Here is a 20957-nt window from a genome sequence, read left to right on the forward strand (position 1 = left end):
ATATAAATGCCACAATAATAGTTTATATATTGGAGATCCCATTGTGGCTCAACGGAAATGAATCCGACTAGAATCCATGAGGATACAGGTTCGATCCCTGGCCTCGCTCAGTGGGTTAAGGATCTGGCGTTGCCATGAGCTATGGTATATAGGTCACAGAGGAGCTCAGATCTGGCATTGTTGTGGCTGTGGCATAGGCCAGCAGCTACAGCTCCTATCCGCCTAGCCTGGGAACCTCCATATGCCACAGGTGTGGCCCTAAAGGGACCAAAAAAAAAAAAGAAAGAAAAAAGGAAGAGTTTATAAATTCAAACAATCTTGAGCAGTTGTACTGTACTGGCATATGAATCCTTTCAGGTGAAACAACAAGAGCCTGTTTTTCAGTATTTCCAAATTTTAATATTTTGAATATAACTTTATAAGAGCCTATTTTTCAGTATTTCCAAATTTTAATATTTTGAATATAACTTTATAAGAGCCTATTTTTCAGTATTTCCAAATTTTTATATTTTGAATATAACTTTATAAGAGCCTATTTTTCAGTATTTCCAAATTTTAATATTTTGAACATAGAATCAGTGTTTAAGAGACTACATCATGGCATCGTCCACCAACATAGGGAAGTAAAGTATCTTGCAGGTGCCTGGGTTTTATTTTGTTTTTTCCTCCAGTAGTGGAACAATTTCATTGGGTCTTTTTCCACTTGGGGGGAAAAACCTCTGGCATAATCAGAGGAGATTTCACCAGATTGCCTACAATTAGTATATACATTCCTGTCGTTACCTCTCTTGGAACTTTCTTTGTTTTCTCGGTTTGCAGAAACTTCATTCAGTATCTGTTATTGGGTAGGGAGAAAGTCAATTAACTGAGGATTCAGGAGACCCATGACTAGGGTTCTTTGAAAGCATACTAAAATAGATTCTGGGGGAATAGTCTAACAGATCTTTTGTGGGGTTTTATACGGAAGAATCAAGGATTGGTTTTTTTGGTCGTTTCAGCTAAAAGGGTTAGGTTAAAGATAGACACCTATATGAAAGAAGGAAATGTCAACTGTACCTCGTGCAATGGCATTGATTTGAGGCTTTTCAACAGTTTTTACTTTCATGCATTGAATGCCAGATTCGTAAGGAGGGAAATTGTTTCTTTTAACCTGCTCTCGAGCTGGTGAGAATATAAATAGGTTGAGATGATGACTTACAATTAAATCATTTGTGTCTGTGGTCACGGGCCAGAGGAGGCAGCTTTGAAGCTGAGTTCAGTTTTGATCCATTTTAATTAATTATTGAATACATAGCAAAGGTGCTAACCACTGTTTTTCAGAGGTGAGATTTCATTTAAATTGAAATTTCTTTCTTTTTTTTCCCTGAAATTTCTTTTGTTCTTTTTTTTTTTTTTTTTTTTTGGCCACAGTGTCCAGTGGCTTGATGTGGAATCTCAGTTCCCAGACCAGGGATTGAACCCTGGGCTGCAGCGATGAAAGCACTGAATCCCAACCACTAGGCCACCAGGAACTCCCCTATCCTGAAATTTCTAGTGAGCGCTTCAGTCCATTCTTATACCTATGTGTTCTCCCTCTCCCTCTCCCCTTTTTCTTTTTTATGGCTACACATGTGGCATATGGAAGTTCCCTGGTCCAGGGATTGAATATTAGCCGCAGCTGCAACCTGCTCAGTGGCTGTGGCAACGCCGGATCCTTTAACCCACTGCGCCAGGCGAGGGATCAAACCTGCACCTCCTCAGAGAGCCAAGCCACTGCACTCAGATTCTTAAGCGACCATGCCATGGCAGGAATTCTGTGTTCTCTTTTTGAAGGTGAAGTTTCAGAGAAAAATAAAAGTAGTAAGAAGATAGACTCCTTAATATTGAGAAAAAGGTGCTTTTTAAAATACTTCTCTTATGGAAAATTTTGAACACAGCCCAAATAGAGAGGCTAATATAATTAGCCCCCAGCATCCAGCTTCAAACAATTACCAATTCTAACCTTAATCAAATTCAAAGCTACGGAGTTTTACTTACATTCATCAATTTTATATCAGTATCTCCTTTCTCCCATGCTAAATATCCTAGCTCTCAATCACATTAATGCAATTACTCGTTTACCAACTGTATCGAAAAAGTGTTTCTTCTTCTTTTTTACACATTCTGTCTTTACTAATTATATGTTCATAGCACTTCAGAGTTTAGAGTTTTTCACCCTCTTTCATACATGATCTTAACATCAACCTTATGGGAGTTAGGTTTTCCGATTTTATTATTTTCATTTCATAAAGGAAGAAACTAGTGCCTTGGGAAAATGTGGTTTGTCCAGAGTCATGTAAGGTCCTCAGAGTTACCAGATATGTATAGAAATCTTTACTCAATGCATTTTCTCTATCTTGAGATTATAATTTTATTTTAGAATCCTAGAATGCTGGAGCTGAGAGAAAGTGACTTTGATACAAATAGCATATAGGTTTAATCTTCAGAGTCAGACCAGCAGATCATTTGTATTTGTTGGGCCTTCGTGTAGGGAAACTTTATGTGCCTGTTCCTAACTTACTGGGAAAGTGCACCCTTATCAATGAACCTGCCTTGGGTACGGGCAGCCCATGGTAGCGTATATGTGGCAGTGAGGCTGAGTGAACTTGCCACACTGAAACACTTGATGTAGCTCTTTGAAAAATCTGGGGTTTTTTTCTAACATAATTTTGGCTAATTTCTCGGTAGGTTACAGGATTCTATATATAAGAGTTAGGAATTGAGTTTGCATGCAACAGAATGGCCTAAATAAATGAGTTTCTTTTTCTTTTTTTCTTTTGTCTTTTGACTCTTTTAGGGCCGTACCCATGGCATATGGAGAGTCCCACTTTAGGGGTCGAATTGGAGCTGTAGCTGCCGGCCTGCGCCACAGCCACAGCAACGTAAGTTCCGAGCCGCATCTGCAACCTACACCACAGCTCACAGCATTGCTAGATCCTTCAACCCACTGAGCAAGGCCAGGGATCGAACCCGTATCCCCGTGGATGCTAGTCGGGTTTGTTAACCACCGCTGAGCCACGACGGGAACCCCATGAGTTTCTTTTTCGCTCATGAAGTGAAAGGTCCAGAGGTCAGCAGTCCAGGGCTGCAGGGCATCCCCATAATGGTCTGAGGCGCCCAGGCTTCTCTAGCCTCCTCCCAGCCATCCTTACTGTGTGCTTACGGTCCAAAGGCCTGTCCTACGGCTCCGGTCAAGGAGGGGCAAAATGTTACGTGCGGCTGAGACTCCTTTAGAGAGCTTTCTAGTAAGCCTCACTCTGTGAGTTCTGCTTAGATCGCAACCGACAGACTATGGCACGACTCTCTTAGAGGTAGCAAAACCCGGAGATGTAGATTTTTTAACCTAAGAACATTGATACCCAACAACATCAGACTTCTGACAGAGGAGAATGTTTATTTAGTCACTAACGGTCTTTGCTACAGTCCACGCCTCAGCTACCCCGCCAGTCCTGGTTTTTTCCCTAAATGAGAACATCTTCACCTGCTCCTCAGTGGCAACACCTCCACAGTCTCCTCTAGTCTGGATATTCAGCTAAGACTTCTGGGTAATTTCAGGTCTTCTAACAGGTCTGGCTGTGGTGTCCTGTGGTCTGGGGTCCCATGAACTGAAAGAAAATTAGACACCTCCCCCCACTTCTCCAGTATTACATAGGTAGATAAAGGAGAGGATAATTACAGTAAAAATTCCCATTTGGAAAAGCAGAGATCAAGTCTTATTGGGCAGGAAGAGTAGAGTCCCTGCCCCAGAGGTAGAGAAAACTCCTTGGTTCATCTGGCAGCCCCTAGCTCTGCTTGCTGGGAGGATGTCTTTTGCCCATTGTCCCCCGTAGCCCCTGGCTCTCTACTCTAAGAGATTCTTTTATTGTCTGGTATCTGTGGCCAAATTGGAGTTACGCATCTGAGGGCAGGGCCAAAGAAGATGCTTCTCAAATGGCTGTAAACGGTCTAAACATCCATCATTTGGGAACTCGGTTAAACAGTTGTGTATCCGCATAGGAGGATACTAGGTGGCTCTTCAACAGAGTGAGGGGCATCTAATGTAGTGGTAAGGAATGAACTTCAAGATATATTAGGTTAAAATAGCGAAGGTAAAGGAAGGACCGTTTGTGAGGAGGGGAGAGAGAGAGAGATGTATATGCAGAGAATATGCTGGAAGTCTACATAAGAAGTTGTTAACAGTGGCTTCCTCTGCGGAGGGGACCACAAAGGCAGAAGTAGGAGAGACAGTTTTTTTCATTTGATACCCATTTATTCTAGATGAATTGTTTACCTTGCGCTTATTTTTTGTGTATGTGCTTCTATCAAGAATTTTTGATAAAATTTTTTATCAAAAAAATTTTTAACTGGGAAGAGGAAGAAGAGACATGACAAATGACTTGTGAGTCTTTATGATTCATAAAAAGTGTTTACCGTCTAAGTGCCTTCAGAGTCCCTCAAGAGGGTGGAAGCAGGACCTTTGGTATTTTCACTCTCAGGATGGGTGGGCAGCCAAGCCTTTGGCTCTCCAGTTGCTTACTGCGAGGCCTATACTGCCAGTTCTTCTTTGTCCTATTTAGCAGAACCTAAGAGTCATATTCCCTTTTTCTCTACAGTGGAAATTTTGCTCAGCCGTCAAAAGAAGGCCGAGCTTCTGAAGAAGATGACCGATGTGGCTGTGCGCATGTCAGAGGAGCAGTTGGTTGAGCTCAGAGCCGATATCAAGGTAAAACTTCCTTCTCTTTTCTGCCTTTCTTCTTGCCCTCGGGGACTACGGGAGCAAACCTCCATAATTCATGGCCAGGTCTGATAGATTGAACTCATGATCCTCTCTCCCCAGACCTGGCCCTTTTCCGGGCTCCCTTTCTCTGTGGGTGGTCCTGTCATCTCTCCAGTGCCCCAGCTGGAAACCTCAGGAAGTTTCTCCTTTGCCCACAGTTACATCTTTCCGCAGACCCTGTCCACATGACCTTCTTCGAAAGCTCAGATCTGACCTTTTCTCTTTCTCTCCACCACCACCGGCGTGATCAAGCTCCTGTGATCTCCTGCTTGGACTCCTGAAATAGCCTCCTAACCCATCCCACTCGTACACTTCGCCGCCGCCCCGCCCGCCTCACCCCTTCTTATTGTTCCCTGCAGGACCTGCTTCACACTTCCCATTGCTCTCAGGACGGCCTGTAGGGCTCTGCCTGGTCTCACTCGGCCGCCCTCCTTCCTCCCCCTCAGTCCCTGTGTTGCAGCCAGACTAGCTCCGCTTCCCGCAAACATACCCCGTCCCCTCCTGTTAGGGCTGCTGCTCCGCACGCTTTTCCATTTGTCTGAAACGTTCTTTTTTTCCCTCCCCTGCCCCAGCACACACCTTGCTCCTCACCTCCTCGTCCTTCCTGACTTGCCTGACATCTCTGTTCTGTGCCTTCCTAGCACATGTATAGTTTTTTTCGACAGGCAGGAAATAGATTTATTAAGACAGGATGTTAGTAAGAGATGCAAGCGGGCAGGGAAGGAGGCTCTGCCAACACACGGCTGATTTTATGTGCATTTGCTTACCCTTTCTTCCCGACTAGGTAGTGAACTTCATAGTGATGGGAACGGCTGTGCCTCCCGTGCCCTAGCCCAGGGCCTTAGCACATAGGAGGTGTTTGGTAGATATTTAAATGGTTGGTCACCTCTGGTTTTATAAGAGAAAAAAGAGCAGTTTGAGATCTTGATTATATTGTAATCTATAAAGATGACTTGGGCTCCACATTCAGACATTTGGGACAGTGTTTCTGGAATTCTCTGGTGGTTCAGTGGCTTAAGGATCCAGCATTGTCACTGCTGTGGCAAGGGTTCGACTCCTGGCCTAGGAACTTTTGTACGCCATGGGCACAGCCAAAAAAAACAAAACCAAACAAACAAAAAAGTGTTTCTGAGCATAGGAAACCAAGAGAAGTTGGGTTGTTTTCATGGGTAGGTAATGCGGACACTATCATTCTAACGAATTGTTTCTCAACCATGAGCTTAGAACCAGAGGAGTTGGCCTTCTGTCCTCCTGAGTCCTAACTCTGCTCTTCCTGAACATGTGAGACGATTGTCATACTTAAGAGGAGTATGTACTGCTGGGGAGGCTGCATAACAACCTTTGCAAAATAAAAGCAGAGAGGGAAGTTCATCTGAGACCCTCCAGTTACCCGTTACCAGCCTGAGCCTGTCCGGCACACAAACCTATGCTGCGTCACCCCATCACCCCTTCCCCTAGGCTCTACTGGGGAGAAATAGTGAAACAAACAACCACGTTTAAAATGACCATTTTCTGATTAACCAAAGACTGTTGCTCAATGTTATAGAAAGTCTTCCTCTCGTTGATGCCAGTCAGTCTCATTCAGTGATCCGGAAGAAGCCGGAAACCCCTTTGGAATTAGATAAGAATCCTGGCTCTCAGAGGCTTCATCTGTTCCCTGCCCACGTGGTTGAAGAGCTGCTAGAAATATTTCTGCAGGCTGACTAAGGATCTGGTTCTCTCCACGTTTTCAGTGTACTGAAGTGGGTGCTGTGCAATTTAAATGTCTTATTTCCAGATCATCTTATTTCCGTCATTCCTATTATGTCTTTGGCTCAGCAAACCCTAGAATTTGTTTCAGAATTAATCTCAGACTGATATTACACGTCTGAAGGCTTTGTTACAGAGGTTCCTAAGCCACAATATACTCTGAAGCTTTAAGGCTTCAAGGCCTAGAGGTGATTTTTATTTCTCCTCTCCCATTTGTCGCTTCTAGATGTATTGCAAGGATTCTGATGCTTTTGATTCTACCCCTTGAACATCTAAAGTGGAATTAGGCCACCCCCAGTCCTCTAGGACTGCTCTGGGGAGTTCAGTTCTTCTAAATTATATCTCGGCCTTTGACTTTTCTTTTTCACTCTCCTTTTCATCTGAACAAATGATTTCAGGCTACCTTAGAAATGGTTTATTGACGTAGACCCCCAGAAGCACTTTATTCCTGACATGTTTCTGGTCCCACTATTTCTATAATACAGTTAGTTTTGACCCAAGGGGTTGGTTACTTCTCAGCTCAGTCTACTTAAAAGGATTAAATTCCTTGCAGCACAAACTCTTCTCATTTGCAAAGTTGACTTTTCACATGAATGATTTTCCACCTCGAGAAATTGCTCCTATTTCAAAGACCAACAAATCCTACTTTATAAAGCGATGAATTGGGTTTCCTAAGGAAGTTCCTATTAAAGAACATCAAACCATCTATTTAAATGGAATCATTGTTGTAACTTCTGAGCACTTTTGCTGCCTCCGCCTCTGTATAAAATGGAACAAGGTGAAGAGTAGCCAACAGTAGGGAGACGGATGGCCCTCCACCAGGAACTCCTTCTCCTTTCCCCACGGTGTCTCTTGATTTACCTTGTAACTGTCATGTGGCATTTCATGAAGCTTCCTAATGGATTTATCTTTGGGCTCTTAAAGAAAATGACTGAGGAGTTTCTGCTGTGGCTCGGGTTAGGAACCTGACATGGTGTCTGTGAGGTTGCAAGTTCACTCCCTGACCTTGCTCAGTGGGTAAGGATCCAACGTTGCCACAAGCTGTGGTGTAGGCCTGCAGCTGTAGCTCCAAGTCAACCGCTAGCCTAGGAACTTCTATATGCTGCAGGTGCGACCGTAAAAAGGAAAAGAAAGAAAGAAAGAAAATGGCTGAATTTTGTTATTCACCCAGCATTGATAATATGATGGCCATTTAGTGACCTGTGAATGCAAAAAAAAGACAGTAAGGTAATTCTTTTACAACTGTCTACAGCAAGCTATAGATCCATGTCTGCTGTTTGTTTCACCCGGAGGCTTGTCTTTGTCGTTTCTCCAGCACTTTGTTAGTGAACGCAAATATGACGAGGATCTGGGACGAGTGGCCCGATTCACCTGTGATGTAGAGACCCTAAAGAAGAACATTGATTCATTTGGACAAGGTGAGATGGTGAGGGGTGCCGGGCGCCAGAGACAGTGATGAGACGACCACCCTCCACTCACTAGCGGCTGAAGATGGGCTTCTCCACTGATTCTGCCTAGTGCCTCTTGGGTTTGGGTTGGTTTGTTTGCTTGTTTTTGTGAGAAGGAACTCTGAGATACTTAACAAGTCAGGGGACACAGACGCTTTGCGCTCTGAGGGTGGGTATTTTCCAGCTCCCTAAATTTGCGGTCATGTTTTTTCATTGTTTTCTGCTTAGCTGAGAGGTGTTGGGCACCTCTATACATAGCATAAATAGCTTATGGCCCTGGAGTCCGACCAGGTTGGAATCTTTGCCTCTGCACTCCCCTCTTGGCCCCTCATTTTATTCCTCTCCACAATGGGATAGCAGTGCCTGCTTTTCCTGGCACTTAATAGACCAGGGGGTGGTGGCGGGGGGGGCGGGGGGGCGGGGGGAGTCCCTCTAAAGTGTGAGCTTGTAGTGACACACCTTTCAAAACCAAGCCCGGAGCTCAGCTTCTCTGTTCTTCCTGCCTCGGTGCCAGAGTGAAATGTTGGACGTAAGGCAGGGATTGTGAACTCAGCATTAGCCTGGGCTGAAAGCCAAGGAAAAAGAAATCTAGCGAGTAGTTTTAAACGATTGAATTCTGACAAAATTTGAACTGAAAATATTAATATATTTGAATTTGGAGTTATTTTTGCAGCAAGAGCCTTGGGAAGATACATATTTGTGTAGAGACTAGATCTGTTCATATTTAACTCATCTTGCATCATTCAATTTTTTTAAAAAGGATTTAGCGTTTTATTTAGTTTTTTCTTTCCTTGCAAAGTCTGTACTTTGGAATGTTCCTCGCATAGGAAACCGAACATATGGCCCATACTATTGTTCCTGGGCTTAGTCAGCCACCGGAGCCATAGCCAGGAGTTTAGGTGGTAGGAAACGCCAAGAAGTCATTAGTGGGTGGGGGGATGAACCACTGCGGTCTCACACTGCCCTCCTGTTTCTCCGTGTTCCTCGACGAAGCAGTGGGGATTGGGCAGGAGTGGAGGAAGAGGGCAGAAGGGAGATCCTCCTAACTGTTACCTTTCAATAAGCTTAGCTTTACAAATACTCAAGTAGACACCTATTTTTTGGTTTGTGGGTTTTTGGTTTTTGTTTTTCTTTTTAGGGCTACACCTGCTGCATATGGAAGTTCCCAGGCTAGGGGTTAAATCAGAGCTGCAGCTGCAAGCCTACACCAGAGCTACAGCAATACCTGATCCTTAACCACCTGAATGAGGCCAGGGATCAAACCCACATCCTCATGGATACTACTAGTTGGGTCCTTAACCTGCTGAGCCACAACAGGGAGGCTTTTGTGTTTTGGCTGCACCCAAAACGTGAAAGTTCCCGGGCCCAGGGCTCAAACCCGTGCCACAGCAGTTATCTGAGCCACTGCAATGACAACACAGGATCCTTAACCTGCTGCGCCACAAGAGAACTCAAGTAGACAGTTCTTTAACTTTAGTTGCTCATTATCAAATGGAGAAAGAGGGAAAAGGCTCATACTCTTCCATCACGTGACCACATTTCTCATATTTCTGCCTCAGTGTCCCATCCAAAGAACAGCTATTCAACCAGATCTCGATGTAGCTCGGTTGCCTCCGTGTCTTGGAGTAACCCATGTGATGCCTCTGCTGCTTCCTCTTCCACTTGTGCCTCTGCTCCCAGCCTTACAAGTGCTAACAAGAAAAGCTCAGCACCGGGAGAAACTCCCGCAGCCACCGCAGACTCCAGTGGCCGGCCCTACCAGCCTCACCGAGAGGTAAGAAAAGCTCTTAGGAAGAAAAGCTGCTAGCTTGTCCCAGTTTAAAGGGTGACAGCTCAGGACACTGCCTTCCTCTCTTTAGGCCCAGTCCACACCTCTTTTGTGTCCCTCCAGCCTCAGTTGGTTCCAGAGAAAGCACTGGGTGTGTATGTTCCAAACCACCAGCCAGTTTAGATTTCCCGTTGCCAAGACGCTGACTTTCTGATGCTGGCAGTGATCCTGGCTGCTGTAGGTAGCATTGCCTGGTAATTGGTCACACAGGGAGCCAGACACCCATCTCGAGGTAGACGACACCGAAGGGGCAGGTTCACCAGCGTGGATCTGAGGCAGCAGCTCCCGAGAAGCACAGCGTGGAACCAGAAAGTGGACGCACAGCCCGTGGTTTCTTTTCTCCTTGGTTCGAGGGAGAGGCAGAGAGCCAGCCAAGGCAGTGCTGTCGGTAGATCTTCCGACGGGTATCATGCTGGGATTGGAGGACAAAAGTAAAATCCATTGCCCTGAGCTTTCTGAGTTGTCATGTGAAAGGTGGGTTAAATGTCACAGCAGCGTGATGTAGTCTCTGGTTCGGGATCTGTAGCCGAGTAGATCATCGTGACGTTTATTTTACGATTCCAGATGTTCCTTTTTTTTACAAATGACTCGTGAGCTGCAAAATTCAGACATGGCATAAGATCCTTGTCCAGTTGAGGTCATGTAACAACCCCGGAGAATGCTCTTTCTTCCTGCTGGCTTTCTTCCTCTGCCCAGCTAAGGAAAAGTGAACTCTGCTTCAGTGGCAAGGAGCCGAGGCAGGGCGGGAGGCAGCGGGAGATTGCTTAACTCTGAGGTAGTGTCCAGGTTGGACTCGCAGACCACATTCCCTAGGTCTTAAGAGAGAACCGAGTCCCTAGCATGGGGTGGCACTATTAGGCTTTCAGAAGACTCCTGTAAACTGAACTGGAACAAACTGGGTGCCCGAAGGCCACAGAGCCCTGAACACTGTCTCCTTTCATCCTTAGGTATTGCTGGGGAACCGACGAGGAGGACAAGGCTACAGGCCACAAGGCCCAAAGTCCAGTGACCCCATGAACCAAGGGCGCCATGACAGCGCAGGTCGTTATAGAAATAGCTCCTGGTATTCGTCTGGTTCCAGGTACCAGAGTGTTCCATCCCAGGCACCAGGCAACACTAGTGAACGGGGCCAGGCTCACCCCGCAGGGACCAATGGAACTGGAGCCAGCACGGAGCCCGGCCCACCCAAGCCCTCGTTCAAAAAGGGGCTGCCCCAGCGCAAACCCAGGACCTCGCAGCCCGAAACCGTGAACTCTTGAGGGAAATTCCGCCTGGGCTCTCTCCTCCATCCCACACAATTCAACTTGGTAACTGGACTCTAGGAACTTATAGTTAGATTTAATAACAAAAAAAAGTTTACGCATATCACTTTTTACGCCATTCTAAACATTTTGGTTTCTTCTCTCGTTTTCTTTTGGAAGGGAAGCTGTTTTTGCCCTTGACCTTTCCCAGTGATAGGGATTGATTCTGATTGGTCATTTCCACCAGGGATCACAGGCAACTGTTGCCAGGTTTCCCAAGGGTCAGCGGGGTTCCCCCCAGAGCCCCAGGCCTTTCCAGTGCCTGAGGAGACCTTCCTCTGCCACCCCTGCTGCGCAGGCTTCAGCAGGTGGCTCGGAGTTGGTCTTGCTGCCTTTCCAGTCTAAGCAGAAGCCAGACATACCTGCCTGGTTCCCTGGAAATAGCAGGGTAACCAGGAGAGGCAGTGAGGGGATTGAGTCCTGCCCTAAATAAGCCAGAGAAGGGGAATTGGTTGGTGAAAAGGAAAGAACACTAGGAAACACTTGAGAATCTGCCTCTGCTCCCAGAACACGCCTCAGATGGACACTCAGAGTGGGGTTTCAGTCTCTTGCTTGGCGCTGTGGCTTAACCTGCATTTTCTTCCAAACGCCCAAGCCTTGTTTCCTAGAACTGAGACTCCAAACCAGTCTAGGGAAGTCTGTGGGAAAGTAGCATTTTATTAAAGGGAAAAAAAGTCTTTCTCTGTTTTAGTGTTTGAAACTTTTTGTTGTTGTTCTCCCTCCTTCCTGATTCCTGTTCGGACCCTGAACCAAATTTATAGCAATATTAGTGTTAATCTAAGGTGTTACCCATCAAAAAATCGCCACAATCTTTAGAGTTGAATAAATAAAAGCAACTGCATAAATGTACCCACGTTGGTTTCACAGCAAGGAGTGACTTCATTTCATTATCCGTTTTCCTTTGGGCCTCGTGGGGTAGAAGTCACTCCGCTTGTTTGGAGCTTAAATGAGCGTGTTCAATTCCGAAGCCACTTGTCCCCCACTTCGTTTCAGAACCAAATGAAATGTGAAAGCCAAGGTGAGCAGATGCATCTGTTCCTCTCAAGAAAAGGCCCGTAGGAGAGGGAACGGGGACTTTCCAAAGGAGAGCCTCTCGCAGCTGCCCACGGCTCCTCCAGACAACCAGAGGTTCTGTCCACACCCTGTCCCCCACTGCCTGTCCCTTCACCGTGGAGCGGTGTCACACCGCGTTTCACAGGGGTGTCGCAGCCTAATTAGGTTTCCGCTCGTTTTAGGTGGTGCCGGTGCCAGACCCACCTCCCACACCTGCCCCAGATGCTGGGATTTCGTTAACAGCAGAGCTGCTTCTTCCCCATCATTTGTCTCTCAAGTCTGAAGCCCAGGCTGGAAGTGGCAGTGGCGCAGAACTTAGCTGCCTCGGGGCTTCCCCTGGCTCTTCTGCTGAAGCTGAGCTGCCAGGGTTCAGGTTGGTTGCACAGAGAGAGAGAGAGTCTTTCAACAGTAAAGAAAACAGCAGTCAGGGAGTGCTAGGAAGGCCTTTTCTCAGGGGTTGGCCACTTCATTTGGGGGAATTTATCCAACAGTACTTACCAGCCTGCTGGTATCAGCCCTGTGTGTCTAATTAATTGCTCACCTATACTTTATAGGAAATCCAGAGATTGAAGTGACCTTGCAGGATGATGAGGTCTAGACTGTATTTAACCACCTAAACAGACGGGAAGCCCCATGTTTGTCAAAACTGCCTTGAAGTTGGCATTAAAATCTTCTAGAAAAATATTTTAAGATTTTTTTTTCCATGACTACAAAAAGTGTGAAAATTATGAAGCTTTATTTTTACATTATTTTTTACTTACAAAAGTAGTGTTTAAAATATCAAAAAATACAGAAATGTAAAAGGAAAAAGTTCAGATTTTCCACCTTCCCATTCTATTTGTCATGGGTCATGACTATTAATAATTTGCCATATGGAGTTCCTGCTGCAGTGCATAGATTAAGAGTCCAGTTGCAGTAGCCATGTCACTGTGGAGGTGTGGGTTTGATCCCTGGCACAGTGGGTTAAAGGATCCAGCGTTGCTACAGCTGCTGCATAGGTCTCAGCTATGGTTCGGGTTCCGTCCCAGGCCCAGGAACTTCCATATGCCACAGGTAGAGCCATAAAAAAATAATTTCTCATATATCCTTATAAACCTTATTCAAAGCATATATGTGTATATACACATAGATGTAATTTTTTTTTTTTTTTTTCATAAAAAAGGGATCATAGTGGAGTTCCCATCGTGGCTCAGCAGTTAACGAATCTGAGTAGCCTCCATGGATTCAGGTTTGATGCCTGGCCTTGCTCAGTGGGTTAAGGATCCAGCGTTGCTGTGAGCTGTGATGTAGGTTGCAGACGTGGCCCAGATCCTGCGTTGCTGTGGCTCTGGCTCTGGCGTAGGCTGGCAGCTCTAGCTCCAATTCGACCCCCTAGCCTGGGAATCTCCATATGCTGCAGGTGCGGCCCTAAAAAACAAAAAAACAAACAGAAAAGGATCATATTATATGCATTCTATAATTCTTTTTTTAGATAATATGTCCAAATCATAATTCACTTAGGATCTTCTGTTGTGGATTTTCTGCTCCTAAATTTGCCAGTTGGACTTTGTTCAGTGAGGAGAAGTTAGGTTTTTCGTAAGTTCAGATTGTGCAGCTCAGTCTGTGCCCCCATAGTAGCTCCCGGCTTCCCAAGAGAAAAGAGGGAGGCTCTGTAGCCCGGGCAATTCCCACTGTGCGTTCAGAGAGATCCTACCTCATGATCACTCTTACTGCTCTTTCCATTTCTTCTTGGAGATCAGTGTCGGGTCCTTTCCCAGCCTAGAGGTAGGACTGACACTTCAGGTTTAGTTTTGTTAGTTATGTGAGAGAGAAAATTTAAATTGTCCTGGCTTCATTATGAACATCGAATATTTCATAGGCCCCTTAGTTATGGCAGTTTTTAAAATTCACTTTTTAAAAAAGTGGTACAGGAGTTCCCACTGTGACTTAGTGGGTTCAGAATCCAACTCCAGTGGCTCGGGTCACTGTGACGGTGCCGGTTCAATCCCGAGCCCAGCACAGTGGGTTAAAGGATCTGGCGTTGCCGCAGTGAGGTTTGCAACTACGGCTCAGTTTCAGTCCCTGGCCCAGGAACTTCCATGTGCCACGGGTGCAGCCATCTAAAAAGAAGAAGAAGAAATAATACAGACTCATTTTGTTAAGATACAAAAGGATACACGACATAAAAGTAAAAAATACTCCCCTACTTTGCCCCACTCCCCAGAAGAAATCATTGATAAGTCTCTTGTATGTCTTTTCACAAATGTTCTAAATCTAAACATGCAAATATATTTTTTCTTTCTTTTCCATTAGTGGGAATCATACTATGTATATTCCTGAACAACTTGATTTTTTTTTTTTTTTCCTATTTCGGCCACCCCACAGCATATGGAGTTCCCAGGCTAGGGATCATATTAGAGCTGCAGTTGCAACCTATGCCACAGTTGTGGCAGGCCAGGGCTCGAACCTGCATCCTGGTGCCGCATAGATGCTGCTGATCCTGTGTAGTGCCACAACAGATATGCCGCAACTTGCTGCTTTTTTTTTTCTGGCTGTACGTGCAGCATGCAGAAGTTCCTAGGCCAGGGATCAGACCTGTGCCATAGCTATAACCAGAGCCACCACAGCATCAATACTGGACCCTTAACCTGCTAAACCACGTGGCAAGTCCTACAACTTGCCTTTTTTTTTAAAACTTGTCCTTGCTTTTTATAACTAGTTTTTGTTTGGTTTTAAGAAAATATATGTAAATGGTTTAAAGGGATATATGATGCAAAATAAGCCTTCATCCCACTCTGGGCTATTTATTCTCTCCCTAGAGGCAACACTGATAAGCTTGTTATGAATCCCTCCAGAGACTTTCCGTTTTACTAGACATACATCAGAAAAAGGTATACCCCCTAGATTGCTTTCCACGTCGGTATGCGTAAATGTACCTTGTTCCTTCCATGGCTGGATAGTATCTCATTATATAAATTTATCATAATTATTTTAACCAGTCCCTAATGATGATTTTCAGGGTTTTGCTATTGTAAGTATTGCTGAAATTAGCATCTCATAATACATAAACATAATACATATATCACACTGTGAGAGTGTATCTTCGAGATAAATTCCCAGGAGTGGAATTGTTGGATCATATAGTCATTGATAAAGTACTCTAAAACGGTGCATGGATTTAGGGAGTTCCCGTCATGGCGCAGTGGAAACGAATCCAACTAGGAACCATGAGGTTGCAAGTTCAATCCTTGGCCTTGCTCAGGGGGTTGGGGATCTGGAATTGCCGTGAGCTATGGGGCGGGTCAAGGAAGTAGCTCGGATGTGGCATGGCTGTGGCTGTGGTGTAGGCCGGCGGCTATAGCTCCAACTCGACCCCCTAGCCTGGGAACCTCCGTATGCTGTGGGTGCAGCCCTAAAAATAGATTTACACTCACCGACATTGTTTGAGAGTGCTTTATACAGTTGCTCAGCCAGAAGCTAAAGAGGAAATAAAGATAACTAAAACATGGCTCTTCTTGGGGCTGATAAACTAGTTGGGGCAACTGACACATACAGTTAAACTAATACAAAGTAATTGTGTTACAATGAAAGAGCCAGGCTGTCTGCTGTGAGTGCAATGCAGAAGCACTGCTGAAAGGGCCGGGGCCTGTACTTGAACTAGAACCATACCAACAGGTGATTAGGCATTTGTTCAGTGGTTTATAGACAGGGTGACCTCATATGTCAAGATCCCAAACCCGAGTAGAGTCTTGTGAGTATAATGTACGAATGGGGATAAATGGGATAAACCAGTTTAGGTTGAGGGTGGCCTGGAAAAGCCAGGACACATGGTTATCAATCTGTGAACTTAACTTTTCGAGGTCAGTAGAGTAATGAACTTGTTGCCCCTGGAAATCCTGCCCTTTGCCTTAACAAAGTGAGGCTTGTCTTGTCTGCTCGGTAGAGTTCATCCCACGTTGTCCCACCTAGAGGGTGTTATAGCCACATGGAAGCACACTTCATGGAAGGAACAGGTTCCAAAATGGTAAGTGTTCGGAGGTCACCTGCAGATACACGGTTATCTCGTCACTATTTTAACCTGTTCAGAGTACCAGACCGACGCTGGTGGCCAGAACAACACAATGTAAAATCAGTCAAACGTCGCTTCAGACGTGGAGGCACCCACTGTGACCCAGGCACCATGCTGAGTTCTGAGGTGAAGATAAATGCTTCCAGCTCTTTCCTCAACCCCTTTGCAGGCGAAGGAACCAGAACTCTTAGTTTTTCCTTAAATCCTGGGAAGCAGTGACTGGTGGCCAGGCAGTGCGGTGGAGGGGAAAGACCCTGGACCTCTGGGACATATACTTGGATTTTAATTCTGGCTTCATGACTTGGTAGCTGTGTGACCAACTAACCTTGAGCAAATAAATCTATGAGCCTCTTCTTTTTTTAATTTTTATTTTAATGATTTTTATTTTGTTCTACTATAGCTGGTATACAGTGTTCTGTCAATTTTATACTGTACAGTAAGGTGACCCCGTCACACGTACATATATACATTCTTTTTTCTCACTTTGTCACGCTTCATCATAAGTGACCAGATATAGTTCCCAGCGCTACACAGCAGGATCTCATGGCTTATCCACTCCAAAGGCAATAGTTCGCATCTCTTAACCCCAAACTCCCAGTCCCTCCCACTCCCTCCCCCTCCGTCTTGGCAACCACGAGTCTGTTCTCCAAGTCCATAAGTTTCTTTTCTGTGGAAAGGTTCGTTTGTGCCCTGTATTAGATTCCAGATGTACGCGATATCATGTGATATTTGTCTTTCTCTTGAACTGAAAACGTCGACCACGGTAACTCCTTCAGGGACAGGTGAGGGAGGATCAAGTGCTGCAGAGCAGAAGCGGGGCGTCCAGGATAACCTGTGACCAGCTGAACGTCCACCCGCCATGACTCCTTTGCTTTTCTGTCTCTCCTACCCTGTTCAGACGTGCCCGGCAGACTTCCCCTAACTCCAGCCTAATTAACAGCACAGACCTAATGAACCCAAAAAGCAAAAACACTTCGGCCGTCTCATGCCTTCGGCAGCTTTTCTCCTCTGAGCGCGTATTCCACCCCAACTCCCCAGGCGCCCGGTATGGTGAGCTCTCTCTCTGTCCTCTTGTCTGTCCTGACAGCTGTCGGGGAGGCACACCCCATCCCCCACTCGGGAGCTCTCTGGGTGGCTCAGGCCCGGGCCAACAGTCACCAGCGCAGCAGCTGCAGGAGCGAGGCTGCGGCAGAGTCTCCCAGGGGAGAGCCAGGGAACAGCATTTCCATACAGGTGCAGAGGGAATTTTGCTACCTCCTCTGCCACTCCTGACCAAGGGAAACGCTGTCTGAAGAAGATTTTTCTGGGTGAGGAAACTCACCCACCCTCGCCACCACCAGCACAACTGTTCTCCAGCCCACCCGCCCCTTCACTGCCGTCAAAACAGCAGGAACAAATACCACCCACTCTGATTCCCCAGGGAAAAGTCAGGTCTCCTTTTTCTGTCTCTCTTCAACTTAACCCAGTTAGGCGTTCTCTGTAACTAGATTTCAGACAAACCCGTGTTCTGGTGCTGCTAGAACACCACGTAGCAGATTGCAGGTTGAGAGACAGATCTTTCAGACTCACTTCTTGGCCGGACTCGAGGCAGGATTGTAATCTGCCCTCCCCGCAGACAGGGCCTCTGCTCAACGGTGGTGTCTTCCCACTGCCTGAAGTCCACGTTGCTGCTCCCAGTGGGCAGTCATCGAAAGGACCATACTGTCCCCTTTTAATAGGCTCTTCCCCAAAGGACAGGACAAAGCACCCCGACAGCGTGGTATGGTAGCAGTATCTGTCAACCTGGTCAATTTCTGGTTCAGATCTTTGCTTCCCCCACTAAGCCAGCCATGTGACATACAGCAGTTTATCCAGGATTCTCTTGTTTGAAAGTTTATTGTGGTTTCCTCACATCAGCTAGCATCCTCCACCAAAAGAAAAGAAACGGCTTAGAATGAGACAGCCGAGGGGTGGCCAAGTACTGGAACCTCAAAGTATTCCAAAACGTTGTGGTCGTTTTGGTGGAGATAGGGAGCCTTCAGCGAGGCTTCAGGCTGGGCTCATTTCTGTGGTCCCAGCACCCAGGTCCAGGGCAAGCGCTCATGGGGCCTTTCCGTAACCATCACAACCACTTACTAAGCTCTTCTCATTCTCTCACCAGTCCTCTGAGAAAGGAGCATTTCACAAACGAAGGAACTGATGCTCTTCGGGATTAGCACCCATCCCCTTCCCGCCCAAGGTCATTCAGGGGCAGCGTCAGAATCCAAACCCACACTAGGCTGATTTGAAAGCCTGGGACACACAACACAGCCTGAGAAGGAGAGAGACCGGGGGACCTCCAGAAATGAGGGGGGGACCTCCAGAAATGAGGGTGGGGAGAGTGGGAAGAGGGGAGGGGAGGGGAGGGGCCCCTGGACTCCATTCCTCGACAGCCACCTGTTCTTACCCGCTGCACACGGCAAGTGACTCCGCCTGCGCTTGGGGTGGGGGGGGGCGCTTTTTCCATCTTTTGTGTCTTGAGCAGTTTTTTCCTTGCTTTGCTCTTCCTTGCTCTCTCTCCTTGTTCCTTTTGCAGATAATACTCCCACAGGCCTCCCACGGCAGCTCCAAAACGCAGCCTCCCGAGTTTCTTCTTGTTGACAGTGGTTCTGAGCTATCTCTGAACAGGGCTCCCCCTCAACCTTCTCCTCCCTGTGACTCCCCACTGTGGCCAGCGAGTCAAGTGGGGGGGGGGGGAATTGCAGGGAGGAGGCCAGTGCTCTCTGACTCCTGCCCCACCCCACCCCCGTGCCCTGTTCACCTTACTGCCTCCTAAACAGGGTCCCTGCCCTCTGTGTGTGCATGTGTGTGTTTGCACACATGCAGAGGGCGGGGGTGGGGGGTGGGCAGAGGGTGGAAAGAGGAGGCAAGGAATTCATCGCTGCAAGCTGAGGGAACCTCTAAGCCAGATGGGCAAGAAGACCTGAGGGACGAGGGAAAGAGAGGAAGGAGGGTAAGATCCAACGCCTCCACCCTCATCTAGACAGAAAGCACACCTTAAATACTCAGGCCAGGCTAAAGCACCCTCACCCCCTACACACTTTCTCACAGATTCTTTGAAGGGCACTGGGGGGAGGGGGTTAAAGCCCGACACATTGCTGTTTCATTCTGAGATAAGTGATCATAACATTGAAGAACATTGAATAAACGTTAGTGTATTTTCTTCTGGAAATGGGAGACCACGGCACCAAAAGGGTGACACAGGCATTGTGCCTGGAGCTGCTGGAGGAGGCTGTGCAGCATAGACAAGCATAGACAAGATATTTAACCTTCTGCCTCAATGTTTTCACCTGTAAATTGGCAATTAAAACAGTGACTACCACTTCATAGAGTTATGACAAAGATTAATGGGATAATCCAAGTAAAGCACTTAGCACAGTGCTTTGGCACAGAGTCGGTGCTCGGTAAATGTCAGCTATTGTAATTCCATCTACTGCCTGCTCACCCTAACCTAAAGTGCCTAGTTTGCTGTGATGTGCAAAACCAGCCCAGGCGGATGCTTATGAGGGTGACTTGAGGATCATCTGGATCTGACATACAACCCCAGACGACCTGTGCCTTGTGGGTGCCACGCAGCCAGCCTGGGGTTGCTTCTGGGTCCTCAGCGTGGGAGACAGCTCTGCTGGAATGAGGTAGACTCTGGACCTGAGGTTGGGAGACTGTCAGGGCTGGAATGTTAGCTCAGCCATTTACCAACTTAGTTGCCTTGAGCAAGTCTCTCTAGCCCTCCTCTGTGAGAAGGAGTGTAATTAGCATCTACTCTGCAGGATACACGGGGCTCCTATAAGATTCAAAATCATAATATTTACATGTTGCAAATGTCACACCCTGTTCTGGATCCTTTAATCTTTTAATCTTCCTGACAGTCCTCTGCCGTAGTTATTACTGTTCCCATTTCACAGAGGGGAAAATTAAGTCCGCAGGAAAAATCACAACAGCAAGTGACAGAACTATATTCAAACCTCGGTAAGTAGCCTGGTTCTCAAGCTGGCTGCTTTCAACCAAAGCCTCATCCTGTCTCTCAAGGCGGGCCGATTCCTAAACCACATGCACCCTCTCTTTAGCAGTACGCTTGAACGTCGCCTGGAGGGGCATTGACGAGCCCTAGTGGGAGGGGTTTACTGTGCAGCCCGAATCTCGTGGGGGGTGAGGGGGCAGGAGTTAAGGAGCCAGATCTGCGGACTCCTTAGGGTCTCCTTGGCGGGATTCCAGAATTCAGAGGACTGGGAGAGGGGGACGCTCTCTCCCTCCCCTCCGCCAGCACCAGCTCATTTTAATACGGGTGCCTGGGGCTTTGGCCCTCGCCGCAGATGAGGGGTGGGTGGAGCGGGGGACCCTCCTTTCTTTCCGATGCTGATGACTGTGGATGTGTCTCCTAGAGGGGTGGGGGTGCTGAGCCTCCCGCCTCACTCCTTCGGGAACAAATTGCTGTTTTGGCCCCGGCGGTTCCTTTGGGCGCGGGCGGTAGCCGCGCTCGCTGGCAAACCGTGGGAGGGAGGAGGAGCGGCACTGGCAGCGAGAGGCTGGAGGAACCGACGCGGCGCGGGAGACCAGCGAGAGACTGCCGCCCCGGGCCCGGCTCCGCGCCGCCTGCCGGGCCCTCCTCCCTCCTCCCTCGCTAGAGGGGGAGGGTCCCTGCAGGCTCCGCTGCGCAAAGCCCAGTTCTCTAGGACTGAAGGGGCCGGGGCAGCGGAGACTCGGTCCTTTCACTCCCCGCTCGCAAGAACCCACTAGCACC

The 20957-nt window shown here is 47.1% G+C and overlaps 1 protein-coding gene across 2 annotated transcripts in view; it reads left to right on the forward strand.

Annotated features, from left to right (window-relative positions):
- The window catches only part of SPATS2 (spermatogenesis associated serine rich 2), a 139987-nt gene extending 128038 nt beyond the window's left edge, over positions 1 to 11949 (forward strand). For both annotated transcript variants that reach the window (XM_047786538.1, XM_047786537.1), the window contains exons 10-13: positions 4611 to 4720; positions 7839 to 7941; positions 9531 to 9745; positions 10747 to 11949. In XM_047786538.1, the coding sequence (XP_047642494.1) occupies positions 4611 to 4720; positions 7839 to 7941; positions 9531 to 9745; positions 10747 to 11058 (740 nt within the window). In that variant the 3' untranslated portion in view covers positions 11059 to 11949. The remainder of the gene's footprint in view (positions 1 to 4610; positions 4721 to 7838; positions 7942 to 9530; positions 9746 to 10746) is intronic.
- Positions 11950 to 20957: the final 9008 nt, after the last annotated feature.

The sequence above is a fragment of the Phacochoerus africanus genome, chromosome 7, assembly GCF_016906955.1.
Source record: "Phacochoerus africanus isolate WHEZ1 chromosome 7, ROS_Pafr_v1, whole genome shotgun sequence".
In the NCBI taxonomy this organism is placed as follows: domain Eukaryota; kingdom Metazoa; phylum Chordata; class Mammalia; order Artiodactyla; family Suidae; genus Phacochoerus; species Phacochoerus africanus.